Raw genomic sequence first — 13,061 nt, forward strand, 5'->3', positions numbered from 1 at the left:
AAAAAAAAAAAAAAAAAAAAAAAAAAAAAAAAAAGAAAGAAAAAGATCGGAAGAAAATTCCCGGGAATGCACTACCTGCTCTCCGACAAGAAGAGACAAGACAGAAATAACAAACCACACCGGCCAGTCTCTGTTGTGAGATGGCTGGTATCCTTACCTGCCAATCTCGTTCAGTTCAGTGTAAGCAGAATCAAAATTTTCCTTCCAAGAAATGGTGGCACCGTCGGCAGCCGCATCTTTGGGAGAGGGAGAATCCACAGGTGACATTACGAAGATACTCCAGTATAATGTCCTCGGGGAAACGCTTGGGACTAAGCATGGAGACCACCCAGAGAGGAAAGGCTGTGATTCTCTGAACTGTTATTTTAAAAATGTTGGAGGGGACTGTATATGACAAAGTCAGACCATCTGTCATCTTCTCAGACAGAGAGGAGAGAAGGGACATGAGCAGAAATGCAGCTTCACCAAAACTTCAGAGAAAGCCCAGGGAGGCAGAAAGAGGAACTCTGGAAGGATTAGGAAAGTCAGTGAAAACGAGAGGTATAGGACGCAGAGAGGATGGGCAAGCTGGAGGTCATGGAGGAGAAAGAAGAAGCAGTGTGACAGAGCGTTCTAGAGACTTCTCTGACATCACCGTCCTTGTCCCTTTGCAAGCTCTTCCTGTATGTCAGTGGTCTTCAACCTTACTAATGCTGAGACCCTTGAATACAGTTCCTCATCCTGTGGCGACCCGCAACCATACCATTATTTCATAGCTACTTCATAACAGTTATTTTGCTACTGTTATGAATTGTAATGTAAATATCTGATCTGCAGGATATCTGCTCGAGACCCACCGGTGAGAACCTCTGCTCTATGTGAACTGACTGAACTTCACTCACGCATGACTGGTTCTCCTGGGTGATTGGGTGGTTCAGTTTGACCCTGTATGGCATGTTAAATCTCATCACACACACAAGCATACACACCCATAGGTATTTGCGGCATCTGCTGGGGATCACATCTCAGAAGTAATGAAACAAAAATGGTGGCCATCTGTAGCCACACTCAGTTAGTGGCTTCGAAAGAAAGGAACCCCCCCCCCCCAAAGCAACTCATTTCTTCTGACGCCATCCTGGTCAGTCACCTCAGCTCTCTGGTGACGTTCCCGTGGTGAGCTCTGAGCACACGAAGACCCGGGGCTAGAGTTTTCCAGAGTCACAAGACTGTGAGAGCAAGTCAAGGTCACCCACAGCCTAGGCTGATCCTGACCTGGGACTGCAGGGTGTTTCCTGACTCAGCTGGGGCAGTGTGAAGCCCAAGGCACTCTGGGGACTCCAGGCTCCCTTTGTGGGGACCACAGAGACACTAAGTCTGCTGCTTTTAAGTATGGTGAAACTCTCACCCTTTCCTGACCTGTCCTAAGCATACACATGCCACTTCTGTGAGCTGCCCAAAGTGTCACCAATGGAATACTTTTTCAGACCAACATTTCCTCTTTTAAAATGTCTCCAGCACCAAAATGGGCAGGAAAGGTAGGTCAACAAGCAAGGTGGGCAAAGTGAGAACCACACTGGTAAAATATTTATATTTTGTTAGTTACATGTATGCTTTAGCCAATTTCTATTTTATGTAGATTCATGCTGAAAAGCAAATTCTGGAAGGATGGGTCAAGTATTGAGGTTTCATCCAGTAGTGACCTCCTTTTCTTTCCGTGTTTTAAGTTGTTGAGCCCCACATTCCCTGATATGGTAGGAAACACATGTCTGCCAGAGGCACTCAGGGGAAAACAGGCTTTGAATTCCACAAGAGGTCTCAGAGGAGGGCCAGAGCCAGAAAGCACACGGTGGCAAAGGGCTCCTGCTTGTCCTCTGAGGTTTCCCTGAGGAACTCCAAAAGGCACATGGTCAGCACAGGTGGTAGATCTAATGTTAGTTTGGAGATACCACCTGGAGACACTCCATCTAGTCTCTCAAAGGTAGTCTGATGGAAGCTGCCACATGGTCCCAAGACACCTCCCCTTGGGGGTCAGAGACACCAGCGATTTTGTTACAGTGACCCACTGCCTTGCTTCTGTTGGCTAGCTGTCCTTGGTCTGCTGGGACTCACCGTACTCTGGAAGGCGCACAAACTCCGAGGGCTCACTGGGAAGGCTGATTCCCCAGGGGTTGCTGGCACTGACCCTGAACTGATAAGGGCACCCAGGACTAAGGTCTTCAATGACCAGGTAAGTGTCCAAGGTTGAAGCTACGGATTGCTGCCAGGCCTGGGAACCTAGAGAGATAGAGTCAGAAACATTGTTTCAAAGGCCTAGAAAAAACGGAAACAGTCAAAGGCATTGTTTCAAAGGCCTTCAGCAAACAAAGATAGGTAACAGACAGTGTGGTCACTGTCGGGCTGTGAAAGTCTTCAGGCCAACTGTGGGGGATTTTGGCCCAATTTTCCTAAGTAACGGTTAAATGACAGCAGGTGCAAGAAGTTGACCTATGGGTTCTTCTCAAAGGTGCAAGGTGAAGCTTTAACACTGATCCATTATATGTGGGAATCTGTGGCAGTGTGATTAGGTCGGGGGACAATACAAGTCAGGAACAAAATGAGAGGAAGCATGCCTTTGGAAATTGAAACAAAAAGCAACACATATGGGGCATTTACATGTGGAAACACCTAGGGCGCCGCCCAATTCTCCCCTTTAAGTCCAGCTAAAGTTCACAGAAACCCAACCATGACGGGAGCACTAGTCTTACTTGACAGATGGAGGAGTAGGAGACTCGGGAACACTAAGCAGTGACACTGCCTACGAGAACTTAGTTTCTGAGATGAGCTATGAGCTTAACACAGGAATAGTGAACTGGGTTTCCTGGCTCAGCAGTCACACCGGGGCTGGCCCTGCATGCCCTGTTGCAGACAGCTTTAGGAAAAGGCTGAAATAAATAGGCTTATTACTTCACACTTCCTGCTTAAGGAAAAAGAATCAAAATGACAACAGTAATAGAAAGCAAAGCAAATGGTCTTAGGGGGCAAGCAGGTGCTTTAAGTTCAATTGGGTCATTCGTGGTGTGGTTCAGAGCTGTGTCATGACAACTAACTGGGAGCACCTTTAAAACATTATTATTATTATTATTTAATTATTTATTATTAAATTATTTATATAATTATAATAATTATAATAATAATTATTATTACTATTATTACTATTACTACTACTACTGTTGTTGTTGTTAAGACAGAGTCTTACTATGTAGCTAGCTCTAGCTGACCTTTGTAGATGAGGCTGGCTTTGAACTCAAGGAGTTCCTCCTGCCAATGCCTCCCCAGTGCTAGGATTAAAAGTGTGCACCACCACACCTGGCTTAAACTTTCTTTCTTTCCCTACAATGAAAGCTATATGTGTGTACACTTTCTATAGATTATGTCTGGAGGGGGAAGGGTAGAGCTCCAATCATTCTACCGTGGTTTCTGGTCTGGGAGAAAAACCAAATTAGCCAACTACAGAGCTGCGTCTAGTGGGAGCTTGCCCCATATTAACAGTCTCGCGTTTCTTTACTCTTCAGGCTTTAGCTTCCCCACCTGTAACATGGGCTCAGTTGCCCATCTGTGCGATTAAGCTGGGTAAACAGGACAAAGCAATGAGGACACACTGCCACTTAGTGGCTGGGTCAGGACAGCACCAGAGAGGTTTCCATTTGGGAACCTTGGGCAGATATAGCCTGGCCCCAGGCTTCTGTGCTAAAACTCCCAGGGTGCCCTAGCCAGGCTGATTCCAGTGAATGGGAGAATACTTGAAGTCTAAGGTTCGAGACTCTGAAGACCTCCTGAGAGGAAGCAGATACAGAAGAGCTGAGCAACACACCTTCCTCGCGATACTCCACTGTGTACCCCGAAATAGTGCAGTTCCCGGTGCTGGCTGGGGGCAGCCAGCGGAGGATGACGGAGGTGCAGCTCCTCTCCTGTGCGATTGGGCGGTTGGGGGCTGCGGGAACACCTGTAGAGACAGACAGCAGGACGTGCGGCTTCTCAGCTGGGAGATGCATGCCCTAGAAGCACGGTGTACCGGAAACATACCAACCATGTCTTAAATCTGGCCCATAACCTTGTCCAAGAAGCACACGTTTCTTCAGGCCCAAGGGAGGCCTAGAAAATGGGACGTGCTGTGTGACAACCTCCCTCAATAGAACACCACATGTAGGAAAAGCTGGACAGGAACCATGCTGGAGGTTAGGGTAGGAGAGCTTAGCAGGTTGGGTGTCTTCCCATTGGTCGGGGTTCTGCTTTAGATCCTCTCTTCTCTGAGTCTCAGGGTGTCCTTGTCATGTTCACTTAAAATGACCAAGGTAATGTCTTTGAGGCCATAATAGGAAAGGCAGAGTAGGAGCAGCCAAGGGCAGTGGGGAGGGAGGAATTTGGAGTTATTGTTTAACAGGAACAGATAATAAAAGTTATATGGATGGATGGTGGTGGCCATAAACTGATGGGTGTGTCCTCAATGCCATTAAACTTGACACTTAAAAATGGCTAAGATGCAGCCAGGCAGTGGTGGCGCATGCCTTTAATCCCAGCAATTGGGAGGCAGAGGCAGGTGGATTTCTGAGTTCGAGGCCAGCCTGGTTTACAGAGTGAGTTCCAGGACAGCCAGGGCTACACAGAGAAACCCTGTCTCGAAAAAACAAACAAACCAAAACCAAACCAAACAAACAAAAAAAAAAACCAAAAAAACAACTCAACAAAAAACAAAATCCCCAAACCAAAAAAGGTTAAGATGCTAAGTTTTATTGTTGTGTTTTGTTACAGTTAAGAAATGCTGAGAGAGGAGGTGGGGAGAGAGGGAGAGAGAGAGAGAGCGAGAGAGATCACAGCATACCTTGCACCTTAACTGTAGCAGATGTGGATGCAGTCCCGTGGTCGTTTGCTGCTATGCAGGTATAAATCCCACTATCCTGGGGCATCAGGTTGCAGATCTTGAGGGTGCTTTCCCCAGAATCACTAGGACATGAAACAGATCACCTTCAGACTCCCGTGGGGAGACAGTTGAGGGATGGGGAAAATGTCAGAGGCTTGGCTCATAGTGTGCAGAGCTGGGAGTGCCTGCCTCCTCCAGCTCAGCCCACCTCTACAACTTGGGTTAACACCTTGCATCCATTTTCTTTTCTTTTTTTTTTTTTTTTTTTTTTTTAAAGATTTATTTATCCACTATATGTAAGTACACTGTAGCTGTCTTCAGACATTCCAGAAGAGGGCACCAGATCTCGTCGCGGATGGTTGTGAGCCACCATGTGGTCGCTGGGACCCGAACTCTGGACCCTCGGAAGAGCAGTCGGGTGCTCTCACCCACTGAGCCATCTCACCAGCCCGCATCCATTTTCTTATGTGGGAATTAATTAACTAATTAAATTCACTTTGCATCCCAATGGCTGCTCTCCCTTCTGGTGCCTCCCCCACCCCAATCCCACCCTCTCACCTCCTCCCTTTCTCCCCTGAGAGGATGCAGGCCCACCTCTGGATGTCCCCTAACCCTGGCACATCTAGTCTTTACAGGGCTAGGCACATCCTCTCCCACTGAGGCCAGACAAAGCAGCCCAGTTAGGGGACATATTCCACCCACAGACAGCAGATTTAGGGGTATTCCCCTTTCCAGTTGTTGGGAAACCCACATGAAGACGGAGCTGCACATCTGCTACATATGTACGGGGAGGCCTAGGTCCAGCCCATGTATGTTCTGTGGTTGGCGGTTCAGTCTCTGAGAGCCCCCAAGGGTCCAGGTTAGTTGATTCTGTTGGTCTTCCTGTGGAGTTCCTATCCCCTTCTGAGGCCCTCAATGTGGGGAATTTTTTTTCCTGGCTATGCTCACTGTCCAAATTTATGTAAACAAGGACTAGAATAGGGGTGGAATGAGATATGAATTAGAAATAAATAAAATCCTATAACCTACCAGTTTGCAATGTAATTATGAGTATATCATACAAATAATTCTTGTGCTGAAATAACCTCTGTCAGTAACAAATGGTAAGACAGAATCAATAAGGAATATGCTTAAGTATTTCAAACCTTACATGATGGACTGATCCTTAAAATCATTAAGTGGGTGTCTGCGGAGATGACTCGGTGGCTAGAGTGCTTGTTGTACAAGCACAAGAATCTGAGTTAGTAACAAGTTGGGTGTGGCTTGTGCCTGTGACCCCAGAACTGGGTGGGTCTGGAGCAGGCAGATCCAGAGGCTGTCTGGCAGCTAGTCTAGCTGAAACCGAAAGCTCTAGGCTTCATGAGAGATGCTGTCTCAACAAAACAGGAGAGCAGCAGATGAAGATGCTTGAGGTGGACCTCTGGCCTCCATGTGCTCACACCCTGCCATATGTATAAACACACACACACACACACAGAGCACATAGTACACACACTGTACACACACACAAACACACCACAGACACATAAACATACCACACACATACACACACTGCACACTCATACACCCACACTCTGCACACACATACCACATACACACCACACATATACACACACACACACCACACATACATACATCACATACCATAGACACATACATACCACACACACATACCACATACACACCATACACAGATACCACATACACATATACACATACCACACATATACACACCATACACACACATCACACACACATACTATACACACATCACACACACACTACACACATACACACCACACACACACACACACACACACACACACAAAGTGAACTAAGAAAGGGTAAATTCCTGCACTTAAATGGTAACTTTCTCTCCAGAATGAGGTTCAGAAGGACTTCACAGAAGGAACGTCTCTGAAAGGGTTAAATTACAGGGAAGTCAGCCTGCTCCCTCTGTGGTGACTTGAATGAGAATGGCTCCCACAGCCTCAAATATTTGAATGTTTAGTCCCCAGTTGGTGGACCTGCTTAGCAAAGGTTGTGCCAGGCCCAGTCTCCCTCTCTGCCTCCTGCTTGTGGATGAAATGTAAGCTCTCAGCTAGTGCTCTGGAGCCATGCCTACCTGCCTGCTGCCATGCTCCCTGCCTTGATGGTCATGGGTCTATTACTCTCTGCAACCATGAGCTCCAAAGTAAATGCTTTCTTCTCTATGCTCCCTTGGTCACAGTGCCTTTTCACACCAATAGAAAGGTGACTAAGACACCATCCCTGCCATATGCATATTCTGAGATCTTCATGGTCTTTGCCAAACAATGATTCTCACGCTGAGTTGCTGAGACCCATGAGGCCTCAGCAGATATCTCTTTTATGGCCTGACCAGACATCTCTTTTGGAAACATCAAAGAAGATAACTCCCTCAACACACACACACACACACATGCACACTCACAAACACAGACACACAAATACATACACAGACATACAATCACAACTACAGACTCATACTCTCACACACACACACAGAGACACACAGACACACACACAGAGACATAAAGCAATCACAACCACAGACTCACAGACACTCACACATAGACACACAGATAGTCAGAACCACAGACACACACACACACACACACACTCACAGACACAACTTAAGCCAGTCAAAATGTGCTTGACTCCAGGCATCTCTCTGAGTGGCTGGTGAGCCATCAGAGCTTGGTACTATTTGTCTGCTGTAAACAGCCGTACACAGTGATGCTCAGACTTCATGGGGGACAAGTTAGCAGAGTAGCTGGGAGGCAGTCAACCAAGCAGCAGTCTTTTGTGTAGAAGCACCTTGTAGCTTGATATCCCATTGCACAGTTTGGAATATACACCCCTCCCCCATAAAAAAAAAAAGCTCTTAGGTAGGGAATGAATCACATCACCATTTTTATCTGAAAGCATCCTGATGGGCATCAAGCATCCCCAGGGGTTCAGTTAGCCCTCAGTACTTCTGACAGATCTCCCTGGGGATCCTTGGGCAGATCATCTAACAGTGTGGCCATAAGGCAGGACCACGGGAACATTTTATATTTATAGTTCAGACCTGGCCCGTTATTTTAAGGATAATGCTTTATTTGTTTTCTGTAGGCCCTGCCCAGAGTGTTTCTTGATGGTTCCTGTAAGCCTCACATCTGTCTGTCTGGTGCTGGACAGCACACTCAATGTACGCTGGCCCAGTCCAGAGCCAGGCTGAGGGACCAGCTACAGAGTGGGCAGTTGAGGCTGCGCTTGAGACTTGAATACAGGGTGCTCTGGTGGGGGTGGGGCGGCTGACCCACCCATGCTTTTAATGCAGTCTCTCTCCTAATCAAGGGCAATCATATGATCTGGAATAAACACTAGGACTGATCTTTTGGGGTGACTAGTAATCCAGAGAGAATTTCACCCCAGGCCAACCTCTGGGAGCTATGGGTCCAGACCCTGGGCGACGCACTTACCAGGAGGAGATGGTATATGTGGCTGAACTGTTGTCAGTGTCTAGGATGTTCTGATCCGGACCCTTCCAGGTGATGCTGGGCTTTGGCCGCCCACAGACTTTGCACTGCAGTAGCACTGTGTCTCCAAGCAAGCAGGTCACATCTACTAAGGGCACAAGGAATTCCGGAGCCACTGCAATGGAATTGATATACACTCATGTTGCCTCTCGAAACACACTCATAACAGCCATTTTAGACCTTGTAGTATTCTCTCTCTCTCTCTCTCTCTCACACACACACACACACACACACCCCAGAGATGGAGCGTCAGGGTTCAAATGACCCACGGCCTAACATTGGTCAGTGTGCATTGTTTGATCTGTGAGAAACTCACTATGTAGATCGGGCCTGCCTCAAACCCAGAAAGATCTGCCTGCCCCTCGGTGCTGGGATTAAAGGTGTGCACCACCGTGCCCACCTTTGTGCCCCTTTATTTAACAGCAACATTAGAAACAAAAGCAAAAGGAAAAGCTGCATGCATGGTGGTGTAATGTGGAGATGGTATTGGGAACATTTCACAATACAGTCTCCAAGCTTTATACAAACATATTCTTTTTATTTATTTAATCAAAGCAGAACCCCTTACATATCTTCAATGTTGTACTCTTTGTATTTACTAGTTTATCTTAATGATCTCTCCTTAGCCATAAATACAGAGGCATATCACCACTGCTTAAAGTCCCCACCTTAAAGCTAGATTTAATGTCATTTATCTAGCCAGTCCCCACATCCTCAGTTCTATCCCCTTAAAAACTCACCTTCCTGGATGAAATTTGGATTCAAGATCTGAAAAAAAAACCACACACACAAAAGAAGAGAAAATTACTTGAACCTTCACAGCTCGGAGAAGACGATAGACTTTACTGAGTCAAAAGCAAGGACCATTCGGGGTAACGACTCCAGGAGCCCACTCCTTCTTTCCCTGTTCTGTTATGGATGACCACAGTCATAGATACCCTCTTCAACACCAAAGGGCACAGGATTACTTCCTGTCTAAGATGGCCACTGCATGGACTTCCTGCTTGATGGTGGTTGTGGCTGCCTATCTCCCTTCCTCTCTGTTGCTCTTTTTCCATGCACAACCCTATACCCTTCCTATTCAACATATCCTCTATCAGTACCATAGCAACAATTTCCCCCACAAATTATGGACAGGAACAAAAGCTACGAGAGCGATCTAACTGGGTCACTGCAAGGAAATCTACCCAGTCCCCCTCCACCCATATTTGGCCCGAAGCAGAGCTTCCCTGGTTGAAGGAAAAGAGCAGTAGATCCCAGCTGTCTTTCTGGTCCCAGTCCCAACTCTGTGGCCCTGGCCTCCACAGGGATAAACACCCAATGGTTGTGCCACTTGAGAGGGAGCAAAGGAAGATTCAAGCCCACCAAATGATTCTTGAATTCCATGGCTGGTCTGAGGAGAAAATAGCAGTACACTCAAATGCGCCCTGCCTCAGAACACCTGGCCGGCCGCTCTCGCCAGCCTGGAAAGTTGTCCTTTCTCAAGGGGCTGCTCACTCTGCTCTGTCCCCAACCTTTTGTACTACCTCTCCCCAGGCAAAGAGAAGCCTGATTTATATAAATCTGGCTTTCGAGAAAGCGCAAGCTTTAGTGAAATGAGAGGCAGGTGTCGCCTGCACTGTTCGATGTGGTTACATGCTTGCTACTTGGCATTGATTGGCATTGATTTTCCTCCACTATGAAATGGGGGGAAAAAAGGCCAAGTGTGGCTGGCTATCACAGACTAATAATAAGTACAGTTATATATGCCAAGGACTCAGCATGGTGCATGCTGAATAATGAGTACTTAATTCCTATTCAGATAAAAAATGTGAAGTTCTAGTGGCCTTCCTTCTGCTAAGCTGTTTGCTGGGGTGCCTAACCTCCACTATTTTATCATGCAAGGTCCTTGCCTTCCAGCCAGGGTGGAAAACTCACCCGATACAAAGAAAAGCTCAGGTAGAGCTTTTTACATGGTCTGTCCCTGCCTCCTGCAAACACTCAGTTTCTGTGTGTTCCCATATAGAGGGGTGTGTAGGAGCCCCTGGAAGATGCTATTTCCTCCCTGGGGTCCCCTTTGTACAGAAACTACCCTTTTACACTTAAGTTTTTCACAAAGTTGGCTGAAGGCAGGTGCTAATTCTGGAACAGTGTGGGGACTCCAACTTATGCAGTATTAGTCTGAAAACGCCACCCCTGAGCTCCTTCAAACCAATGGTCCCTGCTCTTTGACTGAGGCAGCTTCAAACCAGAAAGTGCAGCCAACGCCTGGACCTCATGACCAAAGCTCCTGTCTGGGTTGGCGTGAAGCAGTGTGCGGGTGTTTGGAGTAGAGGACAGTGTACTAGGGACCGAGTCCACAGCTTTGCCTGTTAGGCAAGTGCACTGCGCTAACCTACAACCCTTCGTAAATTTCCTCATTTAAAAATTTGATATAAGGAAGGCCTTACCAAATTGCTAGAGCAGGCTTTGAACTAGTGCTTCTCCTGCCTCAGCCTTCTGAAGACTTGGGGTTCCAGGCATCATGTGTCATTATGTCTAGCTGGCATTTCACACACACACACACACACACACACACACACACACACACACACACACTATATTCATTCCTTGAGAATTGTATACATATATACAGTGTATTTTGATCATATCACCCCACTCCCTCTCTAGTTCCTTCCAGAACTCCCTGCCATATTGTCTCCCAGCTTCTGTCCTCTCTTCTCCTAGTGGAGAGTCCAGTCAGTACTGTCTGTGTGTGTGTGGTGCTGTGCAGGGCCATCTGCTGGAGCACAGGCAGCCTGCCAAGGGTCACTTTCCTGAGGACACTGACCTTTCTATTCTAGGAGACTTCAGTTGACAGAGCTGCTCAGCTAGGGCTGGGCTCTGAGTCGCTCTCCTATCTTGTCTGGCTTGGTCCTGTGCAGGGAACTCCTGCTGCAGAGAAGCCACATGAGCGATGGCTCTATACCCAGGACACACTTTTTCATGGTTGTCCTCCTTAACCTTTGGCCCTTATAACCTTGCTGTTCCTCTTCTGCGGTGCTCCCTCTGGGGGAGGGGCTGTGATATAGACTTCTCATTTAGGGTTGAACGTTCCACAGTCCAATTCATTCATGCTCAGGACTCTAACCAGTTATGGGTCTGTATATTAATTAATTGTCCACGACAAAAGAAGCTATACTGATCTGTTGGGAGTTAGGCAGGACAGTCTGTTTTAAAAAAAAAAAAAAAAAAAAAAAATGGCTCCACTAAGGAGAATTCCCAGGCAGCCTGGTTGAAGGACCTCTGGTAGCTGATTGAGTCTGTTTGAGGAAACTGATATCTTACCTGCTAGCTTCCTGTCCCTGAGGCTTGTGTGGGTGTGTGATACATGGAAGGATAACGTAAGTAAAGGATATGAAACTTTAGGGTGTTGAGGGTGATCAATTAACCACTGCAGTAGCACCACGGTACCAGCAGGGGGCGAGCAAAAGAGGTAGTACGCTGATCGGCCTGACTTAGGCAACTTTCTAGGTCAGTTATTCAGCACAGAAAAGAGGCTAAGAATATTTCCAGATATTGATGGTGGTTACTCAGTGCTGGACTTACAGGAGGCTTTCCTTCCCACTCAAGAATCACTGGCTGGTGTGTAAAATGGCATATAATATTTTCCTTCTCTGCTTCTTCCTCCTCCCCCCTCCTTTTTGTTTTTTGGGTTTTGTTTTGTTTTCTCTGAGGCAGGGTTTCCTTGTGTAGCCCTGGCTGTCCAGGAACTTGCTCCACAGATCAGGCTGGCCTTGAACTTACAGAGACCCGCCTGTCCTCTGTCTCCTGAGGGCTGGATTAAAGACATGCGTCAGGTTCCAGCTCACCTTTTCCATCTTACACGAACTTTCCAAATTTTCTGCAGTCAATCCATTTCACTGTCCAAGTATTTTGTAAAGAAAAGGGGCAGTCAGACCAATTAGACCCAGAGATCTCCAGGGTGGGAGCTGCTGTGATTCACCCCTGTACCCAGGATCTCCACACAATGGCCATTTGATACATGTTTCACCTCATTCCATGTCTCCCAGGAAGGTTCGGTTCATAAACAGGATCTCAAAACAGGATCACAAGATGTATAAAATAATTAGTCCTGGGTAAATGTCTAATGTCTGACTAGAGCCTGTTTGCAAACATCTGGAACACAAACTTTGGAAAATGATTCTAAAACAACACTGTGCACAGCCTCTGAGAGTGGAGGCTCTTAGCAGAGTGGGGTGAAGTGTGTGAACGCTGGGAGAGGGCAGGAATGAGGAGGCCCTGGGACGCTTTGCACTTGGCTACAATCCTTGGCTACAACGTAGGACTCCACTTCATCTAAGGAGTGTAACGCCAACCTGGTTTTGTGAGCACAGACCTCTGTAATCTGGGGATTGTAATGCCAACATGGAAGGGTTATTTGATGTTGGTAAAGATTTATTGAACAGCCCCCGGTTAGGTTGGTGTACCAAGAGGGAACAAGGGAGGCAGGTGCATTGCTGTCCACAGGCTGCAGCACAGTGGGAAGATGGGATGACATTTGTGTTATAAGTTTGCCATGGCGGTGGTGGCACACACCTTTAATCCCAGCACTCAGGAGGCAGAGGCAGGCGGATTTCTGAGTTCAAGGCCAGCCTGGTCTACAAAGTGAGTTCCAGGACAGC

The 13,061-nt window shown here is 47.1% G+C and overlaps 1 protein-coding gene across 16 annotated transcripts in view; it reads right to left on the reverse strand.

Moving 5' to 3' along the window:
- The window catches only part of Kalrn (kalirin RhoGEF kinase), a 606,229-nt gene that overhangs the window by 16,107 nt on the left and 577,061 nt on the right, over nt 1–13,061 (reverse strand). For all 16 annotated transcript variants that reach the window (XM_029470420.1, XM_029470427.1, XM_029470426.1 and 13 more), the window contains 6 exons: nt 9,159–9,186; nt 8,362–8,533; nt 4,838–4,959; nt 3,830–3,961; nt 2,089–2,253; nt 158–236 (listed from right to left, as the gene is read on the reverse strand). In XM_029470420.1, the coding sequence (XP_029326280.1) occupies nt 158–236; nt 2,089–2,253; nt 3,830–3,961; nt 4,838–4,959; nt 8,362–8,533; nt 9,159–9,186 (698 nt within the window). The remainder of the gene's footprint in view (nt 1–157; nt 237–2,088; nt 2,254–3,829; nt 3,962–4,837; nt 4,960–8,361; nt 8,534–9,158; nt 9,187–13,061) is intronic.

This window comes from Mus caroli, chromosome 16 (genome assembly GCF_900094665.2).
Source record: "Mus caroli chromosome 16, CAROLI_EIJ_v1.1, whole genome shotgun sequence".
Taxonomy (NCBI): domain Eukaryota; kingdom Metazoa; phylum Chordata; class Mammalia; order Rodentia; family Muridae; genus Mus; species Mus caroli.